The sequence below is a fragment of the Fibroporia radiculosa genome (assembly GCF_000313525.1).
Source record: "Fibroporia radiculosa TFFH 294 genomic supercontigs, scaffold698, whole genome shotgun sequence".
NCBI classification, from domain to species: Eukaryota; Fungi; Basidiomycota; class Agaricomycetes; order Polyporales; family Fibroporiaceae; genus Fibroporia; species Fibroporia radiculosa.
The window spans coordinates 15,273-27,181 of NW_012133235.1; the positions used below are offsets into that span (position 1 = coordinate 15,273).

The following is an 11,909-nucleotide window of genomic DNA, read 5'->3' on the forward strand; positions in this document are numbered from 1 at the left end:
CGGCAGAGCGACTTTAGTCCATATCGACACAGGTTTCAATCATCATGGGCGATTACTCAATAGCCCGTAGAGTGGTCCATAAAGCTGTGATTTTATAAAGCGAGTTTCAAGCATACCTTTCAAACGTCTCCTATCGGGCGAATGGCCACGGCAGATGTTCTGCGATGCTGGCACAATGCACACCCATTCCTAGATGACTTAGTTCATTGATCATGCACTACAAGATTTACGTATGCGCACGGGCGACTGTGAGGTCATATATAAAGACTGACGGGCGTAAAAGCGTCGCACCCGCGTACTCTGCCCGCACCTCACGACCATGTCTTGCGACCCCATGTCATTGGGTCTGTTCATTGCACTGGGACTATGGGGCTTCTGGAGATATCTGTCCCGACAAAAGATAGATCATGCCCTGAATAAGATACCGGGTCCTCCACCTCAATCCTTTCTATTTGGTGCGATCGTCTTTAATGTGTCGGTGAACCTAAGAGTTACTGACTTTGGTTAATCAGGGAACCTTCTGCAGTTTTTCCATCCACGTGGATCTGGATTTCACAGGCGTGTTGCACTGGATTATGGTCTTGTATCGAAGATGTATGGCATGTTCAAAGTTAGTGACATGGGCAGCAATTTAGCACCGATAAGCAATGACGATTTGCCCTAGCGCCCTATTTTATACGTGTCAGATCCTAGAGCGCTGCATACCATCGTTGCGAAAGAGGAACATATTTTTGAGAAGGCAGACTGGTTCTTGACGTAAGTGAGCGTCCGCGTGATGAGGTTTCTGTCATTACAGCTCAAGTATAGTCTGAATACTTTACTGTTCGGGCCTGGCTTGCTGTCCGTGTCAGGTACTGCGCTACTATTTGACGGCGATGCAGCAAGTTAGCTGACCATACACAGGCAACCAACATCGCAAGCAGCGGAGGATGCTCAACCCGGTGTTTTCGGTAAATCATCTCCGCAGAATGATGCCTATATTCTATCAGGTTGGACACGAGGTATACAATTAAAACCCCATCTCCGCGAATGTTACTTACTATGCCCTTCAGCTTCGAGATGCGCTTGCAGGGCGCGTATATCAGGACCCAACAGAGCTGGACGTTCTAGATTGGTGCGGTCGGGCAGCCGTCGAGATTATCGGTAGGGCCGGCCTTGGACATTCCTTCAGATCCCTCACAGACGACACGGACAGCGCGTACGAACACGCGATGAAGTCATTGATGTCAGCCAAGATTCTACCTTACTCCGCGATTGATAAATCGTGCTGACATACTACAAAGACCCAACATACAAAAACTTTACGTCTGGCGTCGATTGCTACCATTTCTGGTCAAAACGCTTCCAAGTTGGCTCCGCGCGCGGCTCGTCAATCTTGTCCCCTCTAGGAGCGCGGCAAACCTGAAATCCATTGCGATTTTAATGGCGGATAAGTCTCTGGAAATATATAACCAGAAAAAACGCGCCCTCGATAAAGGAGACCAGGCAGTGGTACATCAGATGGAGGAGAATGACGTTATGAGTGTCTTAAGTGCGTCTCGAACTTCTCACCCAGTTTCCGAGCTATATTTAACGTGTTACAGTGAAAGCTAATGCAGCGGCGCCAGATAAAGAGAGGCTAACTGATGAGGAGTTGCTCGGCCAGATGTCGTGAGTCGTGAGCTCTCATTTTGTTGGTTTCTGAGCTCACACCACGTACACTACGAAGGACGCTCATCTTCGCTGCCATGGACACAACATCCAACATAATGGCCCATATTCTACAACTACTCGCTGAACGCCCCGATATTCAGGCAAACCTTCGTGACGAGATTGTCAGTGCACAGGCTGGGGACTCAATACCTTACGATGAGTTAAATACGTTGCCATTGTTGGATGGTGTATGTAAGGAGACTCTGCGACTGTGAGTTTTCCTCTCAACTGGGTTCGTGCGTCTTATTTGATTCTGTCAATAGATATCCTCCAGTCGCTATGGTGACTCGTGTGTACGTGCAATCTCACCATACATCGGATGTCGCAGATGCATTAATTCGCGCTCTCAGGGCTCGTGAAGATACCGTGCTGCCGTTGTCAGCACCAATAATCGGCACGAATGGGAGCGAGATGTATGAGATTCCGATACCAAAGGGCACGGATGTCATAATCGGCTGTTTGGGTTCCAATATACAACACGATTTCTGGGGGCAGGATTCCCTTGAATGGAAACCTGAACGTTGGCTTTCCCCATTACCTGAAACTGTCACGGATGCCTCCATCCCAGGCGTGTACTCCAACTTGTAAGTCTCAGAGTCTGTACATGGTGGAATTCTAAGCCAACTTATGAAATGCATATGCAGGATGACCTTCATTGGAGGGAAGCGAGGGTGCATGTGCGTGTCCTGTGAAATGGTGTTTTTTCTTGCCTGACATAGCTTCATAGTGGATTCAAATTTGCTGAATTAGAAATCAGTGCGTGCCAAATCGTCAGGAGGGCGTAAGACTCACTGTCCCAATTAATTCAACAGAGATGGTCCTCGCTATCTTGCTGACAACTTTTACCTTCGAGCCTACCCACCAGCCCATTGAATGGAACGTAGCTAGCATATGGTTCCCAACCGTCGGAAATGAGAGAAGCAGTCCGCGGTTACCATTGAAAGTAGGATTGGTCGAACGGTCTGAATCTCAGATATTGGGCAGAAGGCGCACTTTGAATCTGTAGGTGTTATGTTTTCGTGCATGTGCAAGTACTGGGACAGTTCGTTCATGTGTGAATCACTTTAATATCAGGACTGGTTGGTTGTAGTTTTATAGACTGTAGGATAATCATTTGGCTGCCATGGTAATCGATTTGCTCTGTTCAAGTTGGTGCTTTTTAGGCGATCAGTGTATAGTCCCACGCAGCAAGCTTAAGCGCCGTACTCTCGAGAGTCAAGAATTGCTCAATTTGACTTCGCAAGTGACTGTTCTAGACATCACTCTTTCTTTGCACATGTTCTTGCTCCCGAATGTCGAATATTCCTCCCGGTTTCCAATTTACGCCAGCGGGTTTGAAGCCGAATCTCCACCTTGCCGTTACGTCGTTTCCGCCCTAGCCTCTAAGTCGTCATAGCTGCGTGGAGTGGCCAGGCGCCCCCCCCCTCCCCTGAAAGTGCATTTAATGTGAGTGAGTTAACCAGGAATCCTTCCCTCCATCTCATCCACCATCATGGTTTCAGACAGAGTCTATAGCCTCACCCACTCCGACAAGACCCTCACTGCCGCATTCGCGACATCGCCCGACGCTTCACCAGGAGAACTGGGTAAGACCCTGTACGCAGAGCACCACCATGGCATACACAAACCTGGTGCCACGGGTGGTCTACTTTCCACGCTCGCGAGCATGTTGAAGACGGGCAGAACACCCGAGGAAGCTAGGGAGGCCACCAAAGAAGACGAGCCGTCTCAGGAAGATTTGGACAGAGCGGCAGAGTGCGGTCAGTTTGGGGCAAGGCCGAGTGACTTGTTTTTGAAGGTGAGTGTCCTTTTAGATACTCTGTAAAGACGCGTATATCCTTTCAGCCTCGCTTATCGTTCGTTGTTAGATTTATCATGATGTCTTGAAAACGCTCGATGTGGACCCATGGGTTGGCTCTGTTTCTCCACCGCTTCTTGGGTCTCGCGGTGTAGTGACACTGTCCATCATATCTGTGTGAGTGTCTTCCCTGATGCGTTGTATCAGAGTCTCTTGTTGACATTTTGTACAGCATACCTGATATCATTCAGCATCATTATGATTGTATTGTCCAGGCAGAATTTGAAGTATTCCTTGCGACAAACTTTTGGCAAGCATCGAAGTCAGCCACTAAGATATGTGACGCCTTCCTTGAGCTCTCGCGACGGTCCCAAGCTCGCGGGAAGAAAGCTGTTGTCAAGCTCATGTATGATCGCGCGAATCTCAAGATGCTTACAGAGAGTCATCTGTATGTCAAGGAGGATGAGTGGACGGGCGAGGAAGTAAAGTTGCCTAAGGCGAGCGAGATGCCTGGGATAGACTTCGAGCTCATAAACTTCCATCAGTGGGTTCAGCTTCTTTCGTGAATGTGCCTTCTCATTGACAGTACTGCCAATAGGCCGATGTTGGGGACATTCCACAGCAAGTTCATGATCGTTGATCGCAAATTGGCTCTTTTATGTTCCAATAACATTCAAGATCGACCCCACGTGGAGATGATGGCACATATAGAGGGTCCAATCGTGGATAGTATGTACGACACTGCGCTCGTCAGCTGGTACAAGGTCATGCACCCCCCACTGCCGCTTCTTAGCCAACCATTCCAGGCTCCTGCAGATGGCTACAAATTTGAGATGGAGAGCCCGTACGCATCGACGCATTTATTAGACGGGAGAAGGGGCGAAGAGATTTTCAAGAGGATGCAGCGGGAGGGGAAGGTGGCGACGGATCCGGATTCTAGCGAACTATCGGAGATTGAGCCCACAGACAAGAGCAAGAGCCAACCGTTCATCTCTGGGAGGTACCAGTCGATCGCGGATCACTTGAGTAAGTATTTGTGAGTCGCGTCGCTTATCACGCTGACAAAGTTTCCTTAGATGCAGGCGATCAGGCCACTCTGGCGACGGCCTCGTATGATCCCACTGCCGACGAAGAGTACCAGCCGCACGTCCTGCATGCGCCACACCCCGAGGTACCAATGGCACTTCTCAACCGTGCGCCTTACGGTCGACCGGGCAACGACGAGCGCGCGCTGCTTAACCCCCAAGATTCGGGGTGGCTCGCAGCACTTAAGCACGCCCAACGGAAGGTATTCATTCAGACGCCGACGTTCAGTGCGCCGCCTGTCGTAGATGGTGTGCTGAGCGCCGTGCGACGGGGCATCGAATGCATCTTATACGTGGATGTGGGTTTCAATGACGGCGGTGAGGCATTGCCAATGCAAGGGGGTACCAACGAGGAGGTCGCTCGGAATATTTATAAACAGCTAGCAGAGGAAGAGAAGGATAGGCTGAAGTTCCATTGGTATACGGGTGTGTCTAATGTGTTTTCAAGATTATATGCGCAGGTGCTGATAGTTCGCCTGCAGGCAGAGACCAGGCAAAGCCGATCAATGCGCATTTGCAGCAGCGAAACTGCCATGTAAGTACGAACAATTTCTCTTGTCATCTCTTTGTTAACGAGGCATGTACCAGGTAAAGCTTATGGTCATCGACGACTCCGTCGGCATTATGGGTAATGGGAATATGGGTACGCTACCACGCGTTTTTTATGTGGATGTCTTTCAAATGATACTTGTTCTCATCTCATAGATACACAATCTTGGTTTCACAGCCAAGAGGTGAACGTGATGGTCGACAGCCCGCAAGTTTGCCACGAGTGGATGACGGCAGTGCACAGTGTCCAGAATACGCATCTGCACCGCGTCGGACACGATGGCGTGTGGCGCGATGCACAGGGCGTGGAATTATCAGACTCGACTGGAGTAACGAGCGGTGTAATGGGCGTCATCAAGGGTGTCCAGGGCAGCATTGCGCGAGTAAGGGGAAAGGGTGGCTTCTGAGTTTGGTTACGTTTCACGGTCAATCGGTCATTTTTATTTTCTTAATGCTGATACTGTTGATGTATTGTATAATGCTGTAGCATGCACGAAGATCCTACCCTATGGACGTATAGATCTTTTTTGGCCAATCATTGAGGTGCGAGCCTACGGTGCAGACCGGCATACCAGTGAAGCGATGCATTGCCAACCAACGCCAGTCAATACTTCGGCCAACCTAAATCAAACTGAATATGCTGGCCACTAGATCATCTAATGGATGTTATAAGTGCACTCAATGTCCGAGTGCTCCCATGGTTATCCATTCAGATGCCGTTACACTGCGATAACATTGCCCACAGTCAAATCTGTAGATAAAATCTTATTTATTTGGTCCGCTCTGTGGGAATAATTCTGCTTTTGAGATTACTCAGTCACTTATGAGGTTGATCAGGGCATCTCAATGTCAATGACCATGTTTTCGTAAAAATTTCGACATGATTGGCGTAGTAAAAAATGTCGCTCACTCGGCCGTTATCGATGGAGATGTTGCCCATTCGTCTGACACAACGTTCAAAGAAGCTAGCAATTTTCTTGTTCTCACCCGAAGCAGAGTTTTTCCAAACAGAGTAGCACCTCATTCACGAGGACTGCAGATACAAGGTTTTCAACTAGCTATATTCGGGGGTCCCTCTAGTATCACGCGCTCACAAATTGTAATTACAGAACGCAATCCCGGCGATAGAAGGGCGGGCCAAGCTCTTATATACGATAGAGAGGATTGCTGCTCTGGGTCTGGCTCGCTCTCTCTCTGGTTGCCACCACTTTTCCTCTCACATACTTTTCTATCAAATGTCATATCGCGGGAATAGACGCGGTTATGTTCCGCGACGTGGAGGACATCACAGCGCTAGTGCACAACCTATTCCACCTGATCGCGAGCTTGCCGAGGGACTCCTTTCCCCGTCCATCAAGGTGTTCGAGAAACCGGAGGACCTGAAGGGAAAAGATATCGTAATCCAAGATCTCAAGTATCTCGGTTCGTACAATTGGGTCGATGTAACCACGAAGGCCACGATGATTGTGCCCGGTCAGTCAAAATTCTGTACATTTATGCTGCATATTTACGCCTGGACTTGTACAGGTTCGCCGCCTTTTTGGCGCAACAGACCCCTGCCGTACTCTGTCCCACGAGACAGCGGAATTCGCATTGTTGATCAGGCTAGCAACTGGTTTCCGTCTTGTCCACTATTTCCATTACTACGTGCAGTGGACATAGTGGCAGAGGATAACGGCGATACGGTGGATTGGTCGTCTGTGGACTTTATCACGGACCGGAACAACCTGCGCAAGCTGTTGCGATGGATTCTCGATACTGATGGAACGGCGAGGGAATTCCGCATTGATACCCAGCTCGTCGGGAAACGCACAGTACTGTTCAACATATGGCACAAGAACACGAAAGAGCGGACAGACCCTACGATCTGGACGTACGGTTACAACTTTGAACATGAGAGCACTGTCCGCGCAGCGGGGTGCGAGATAGGAATCGAACATGATAGAATCGTGAGATACGTATGTCCGGTCCCAACTCTTTCTGAGTACGAAACTCACTTCTGAGTAGAATTTCGATGGTTTGACACTAGTCGTGCGATTTGAGGTCGACGCATGTCTTGTGCCTACTTCTGAGCTTCCACAGTCTTCGACTTCGTCTGTGTCTGCAGAAACACTCTCATTAATGATGTCTTCTCTGAACGTCTCTGGGAGCGCCAATCGTACGGTATCAATCGACAGTAATGCCTCTACTTCAGACCTCGATATTATTCGTGCCGGCTCGCAAGTACCACAAGATAGCCTGGTGGAGATGACAACACGTTCCAAAAATTATCTCTCTCAATTCAACTGGACGGACGCTTACCCTCAACTATCCTTATCTGCTACTCCCCATCATTTCCTCGCGGTGCACAATCGCGGACTGTTCCAATCAATTCGCAAGCGGAAATTGGGCGACGACGAAATGATGAACATCGATGCGCGAGCTCAGCCGGGCTTTAGGAGATTGAGAGATCTACTCGGCACCATCCAAGAACTCGTGATTGAGCACGGGAGGCTTGGCAGACTCAGCCTAGTTCACAAGGGTGGCATCCTTCAGGTATTCGAGAGGGCAGATAGAGGGAGCTGCCTCCCCGAGCCCATGATGGGGCGCTTTGAAGCCTGAGTATCGGAGGCGCGTTTCGAAGTTCTCCACCTTGCTGTCGAAAAGTCATTCATATCTCATCTATCTCCTATTTGGCAGGTTTGAATACGTGAGTTGTCTTCTTGTAGAATAGTAGTCATCGGATTTGTAGCAACATTCTAGGAGCGAGGCTGTGTACTGTATGTGTTCGTAGGCTTGAGTGTCCTTGCAGTGTGTCGTCTTCTGGGGCTCTGTCACGAGACAGAAGACGCATACTGGCAAGGAGCAAGCATTCGAACTACTGTATACATACTTTCCTACCGGGGTGTGAGTCATTGGAGAATCTCTAAAGCGCAGTGCTTCAAGCTTCATCGATTTACCCCGGCCAAGTCGCTTGCGTGTCTTCAAAACCTTATATCCCTTAGGACCTCATGGTGGCCCATTGCAGCCGTATGTGCACCCGAAAGCTTCTATGGCGCCATCTGGCTACGCGCGTGAGCAGGCGTGAGGCGAATAATTTCGGCCTCGTGGGTCACGGTTTCCTTCGATGGACCCTATTAACGTACGTAGTGGCAAGAGCGACAACTATATCATCTCCTTCGCGCAACTGACTTCTCTAGTTTGCACCAAGGTGTCTCAAGACAGCATATGGAAACCGTAGTGGCGAATTCTTAGCGTGTGCGAAGACCCAAATGCTGTGGCACAGGCATGGGCGGCACAACATTCCGGTATGAAGTAGCAACTGCTCCCTATCCTGTAATGCAGCCAACACCCCATTTCCGTTGCTTTGACTCATCTGACTGGTGGCAGCACCTATTTTTCAAGGTTTGTAGACCCACCAGTAGAAACTGGCGTCAATTGGTTCGCTTAAATACTGGCTCGGGCTGTTGCTCATCGGCATACACGCCAATCGCCTACACCATGTCATACCAACCATTGTACCGCAGGAACAATAGTGGGTGGCATGCAGCCTCATCTGCCAATGCCCCTGCCTTTTCCTCTCTCCCTCTTGAACGCCCTCTCACCGAAGGTCTTGCTTCGACGCCCTTCAAAACGTTTGCAAAGCCAACTGATCCGGGAGGCAAGGCCATTGCTCCGCAAAATCTCGAGTATATCGGCTCCTATAATTGGGTCAATGCTACCAAGCCGACCATCATTGTTCCAGGTCAGTTGAAATACAACTTGGATGAGTGTACACTGGACATTTCCATGATACAGGCTCTCCGCCTGAATGGCGCAATAGGCCTCTGCCCTACCGGGTGCCGCGAGATAGCGGTGTGAGGTTCGTGGACCAGAATGGATATCGAATGCCCTCGACGACGTTATATCCCTTGCTCCGCGCAGTGGATATAGCGTCGGCGAGCAAGACCATCGACTGGGGCTCCGTTGATTTCGTCACGGATCGCAACGGCTTAAGGAAGCTGCTGCGATGGATCAATGACACGGATGCATCCGCCAAGGAGTTCCGCATTGATACACAGCTCGCGGGGAACTTCACAGTTCTCCTCAACCGCTGGGAGAAGAAGACGAGAGAAGATCCGGATCCTACTCGCCCGAGTTACGGATTCAGCTTTGAACGGGAGAGTACGACAAAGGCTCCTGGCTGTGAGCAAGGAACAGGCCACCATCGCATCGTTAAATATGTGAGTGTCTTGGCCACATTGGTTGCAATGACGCGTCCTGACCGAAAGATGTAGGACTTTGGCGGATTGACCATAGTAGTGCGCTTCGAGGTCGATGCTTGCATTGCACCATCGCGCTCGTTGCGCCCCACTGCTCCATCCGCCAATGTTGACTCGCTCTCCGACTTAATATCGGGTCTGGATGTAGCAAGGATTTCCCAAACCTCAAAGATTGACACGAGCGCCTCTACCCCCGAGCTCGACATCATCCGTGCAGGCTCCCAGGTGCTTCATGACTGTGTCATCGAGTTGACCACTCGGTCTCGAAATTATATTCACCAGTACGACTGGGTGGATGCCTACCCTCAGCTCTACCTCTCTCAGACAAAGCATCACTTTCTTGCTGCACATGGACGCGGAGAGTTCACGGCTATCACAAAGCGAACACTGGGAAGTCCAGAGATGAACGCCATCGATGCGCAGTTGCAGGCCGGTTTCAGGAAGCTGCGACGTGCCCTTGAGGAGATCCAGGAACTGGTTATAGAGCATGGAAAGGAGGGTAGACTCAGCCTCGTTTTCAGCAGAGGTAAGCTACAGGTTTTCAAGAGGTCTGGCCAGGACAGCTGCCTCCCTGAGAAAATGTTGGCTCGCTTCGACGCTTGATTCTGCGTTCATGCTTATAGGAGCGTTCCGATGTCTTGTAAAAGTGTATTTGTACTAACTATGAGGCCTACGAAGGCTCGATACACGTTTTTGCTATTGATATTGAGTTCTGGTCTTATAAGAGCGCTCGATGCTGAACCTTACTGGACGTATATCTGAAATTGGGCACTTCCGCATGTCACAAGGACCACCCGTGTTGATGCAGAAGCTATGCCCAAACTTCTGTACTCATGAATGCAAATCAGAGTTCACGCTGGGGCTTGAGTGTTACCGTATATATCGCCATCCACTGTGCGAACCTTCAATACGTTTACCCCCTCTACAGCGTATAAGCGACGCCGCTTCCTATGCCTAGCAATCCATCTCGGGGTCGCGCGGGAGGTAATGCAGGACGAGGTACTCGAGGAGGTGCCTCTCATACTACAACCGCGAGTGGATCTCGCATCAAACGCACGATTACCGATGGCCTCTCCGATACACCTCTCCAGACGTTGGAAAAGCCTGCAGAAGCAGCTAGCGAGGACATAGTGATCAAGGACCTCCAGTACATCGGCTCGTACAATTGGACCACAGCCAAAAAACCAACGATCCTTGTGCCAGGTGAGTGTTTGGGAATGCACTTTGCACGCACGCCTTTACGCACTCGAAAGGTTAGTGAGTACTAACTCCATCCTTTTGGTAGGTTCCCCAGCATACTGGCGCGAGAAGCCTCTACCGTTTCAACTAGTCCCAGACCAGGGCGAAAGCTTCATCGATCAGAACCGCTATCGCATGCCCTCCACTCCACTCTATCCACTCTTCCGCGCGGTGGATATCGTGGAGACACATTTTGAAGATAGCACAAAGGTCGATTGGGATTCGGTCGACTTCGTGACGGATCGCAGCAACCTGCGCAAGCTTCTACGCTGGATAACCGGGGGAAGCACGCTGAAGGATTTCCGAATCGATGCCCAACTCGCAGGTCGTCGTACCATCCTATTCACTCGTTGGGAGTCGCGTTTGAGGGAGTATACAAAGACGTATGGGTTTAGCTTCGAGCATGAGCTGACAGAGAATGCACCTGGTTGTGAGAAGAGCGCGGCAGGCCATCATAGAATCATACAATACGTGAGGCGCTCTTATAAATATTAACTTGCACATGCAAACTCAACTTCGTCCGTATGCCTTGTGACAGGATTTCGCAGGCTTGAAGCTGGTGGTCCGCTTCGAAGTGGACGCCTGCATTGCCCCGTCGCCTTCAACTGATCTTGATGCATTAGCGGCCTCGATGGCAAGCCTAAGCGTCAAGAAAAACACCTTCTCCTCCCCGCAGCTGGACGTGATCATCGCCGGCGCACGGGTGCCGCAGGACTCAATTATCGAGTTAGCAACAACGAGCGGTGCTAATTACGGATGGAAAGACAAATACCCACAGCTGTACTTTTCCCAAACGCAGCACCACTTCCTCGGAAAACACTCCGAGGGGCTCTTCCGCAATATCCAGAAGCGTCAGCTGGGTGACGAGGTCATGAAGTATATGGAGGAAAGTGCCCAGGACCGACTCAAGCAGCTCAGGCATGCGCTGCAGATGATCCAAGACCTCATAGTGCGACAGGGCCAGGACACACGGCTGAGCTTGATCTGCAGTAATAAGGAGTTAAAGCTCTTTGAGAGAGCCGGGGAAGCGACCTGTTTGCCGGAGGATATTCTTGAACGCTTCACAGCCTGAAAGTGACCTGAGAATTGTATATGTAAGAGATAAGAAATATAGATACACAACTCGTTCAATACATCTGTCCAAGTTGGTATGATTTACTCACGTATTCAAGGTGGTCTTTGACGCTTAACATGGGAGCGCGGTCACTAAGCTGATTCGATAGGCACAAGTCGTTGCAAAAAAAAAGGTCAACGCAGACAGCACCGTGATGTTGACGACCGCACCAACTCGCAGAGAAACTCCAT

The 11,909-nt window shown here is 50.1% G+C and overlaps 5 protein-coding genes across 5 annotated transcripts; all 5 read left to right on the plus strand.

Annotated features, from left to right (window-relative positions):
- Positions 1-319: 319 nt before the first annotated feature.
- On the plus strand, positions 320-2,698 carry FIBRA_01540 (uncharacterized protein; the record flags this gene model as incomplete). The annotated part of the gene is made up of 14 exons (XM_012323415.1): positions 320-455; positions 513-610; positions 665-756; positions 808-851; positions 904-1,001; positions 1,053-1,225; positions 1,284-1,531; positions 1,584-1,650; positions 1,709-1,903; positions 1,956-1,985; positions 2,043-2,276; positions 2,337-2,369; positions 2,420-2,448; positions 2,505-2,698. The coding sequence occupies 14 exons, from the start codon at positions 320-322 to the stop codon at positions 2,696-2,698; spliced, it is 1,671 nt and encodes a 556-aa protein (XP_012178805.1).
- A 486-nt stretch (positions 2,699-3,184) lies between these two features.
- Positions 3,185-5,531, plus strand: FIBRA_01541 (uncharacterized protein; the record flags this gene model as incomplete). Its single annotated transcript, XM_012323416.1, has 8 exons — positions 3,185-3,490; positions 3,561-3,667; positions 3,723-4,034; positions 4,089-4,516; positions 4,567-5,001; positions 5,058-5,110; positions 5,164-5,218; positions 5,281-5,531. 8 exons carry the CDS (start codon positions 3,185-3,187, stop codon positions 5,529-5,531), a joined length of 1,947 nt encoding a protein of 648 aa, XP_012178806.1.
- An 828-nt stretch (positions 5,532-6,359) lies between these two features.
- Positions 6,360-7,725, plus strand: FIBRA_01542 (uncharacterized protein; the record flags this gene model as incomplete). The annotated part of the gene is made up of 3 exons (XM_012323417.1): positions 6,360-6,597; positions 6,652-7,082; positions 7,132-7,725. The coding sequence occupies 3 exons, from the start codon at positions 6,360-6,362 to the stop codon at positions 7,723-7,725; spliced, it is 1,263 nt and encodes a 420-aa protein (XP_012178807.1).
- An 879-nt stretch (positions 7,726-8,604) lies between these two features.
- On the plus strand, positions 8,605-9,968 carry FIBRA_01543 (uncharacterized protein; the record flags this gene model as incomplete). Its single annotated transcript, XM_012323418.1, has 3 exons — positions 8,605-8,848; positions 8,902-9,326; positions 9,381-9,968. The coding sequence occupies 3 exons, from the start codon at positions 8,605-8,607 to the stop codon at positions 9,966-9,968; spliced, it is 1,257 nt and encodes a 418-aa protein (XP_012178808.1).
- A 347-nt stretch (positions 9,969-10,315) lies between these two features.
- Positions 10,316-11,676, plus strand: FIBRA_01544 (uncharacterized protein; the record flags this gene model as incomplete). Its single annotated transcript, XM_012323419.1, has 3 exons — positions 10,316-10,568; positions 10,651-11,075; positions 11,143-11,676. 3 exons carry the CDS (start codon positions 10,316-10,318, stop codon positions 11,674-11,676), a joined length of 1,212 nt encoding a protein of 403 aa, XP_012178809.1.
- Between the last annotated feature and the right edge of the window lie 233 nt (positions 11,677-11,909).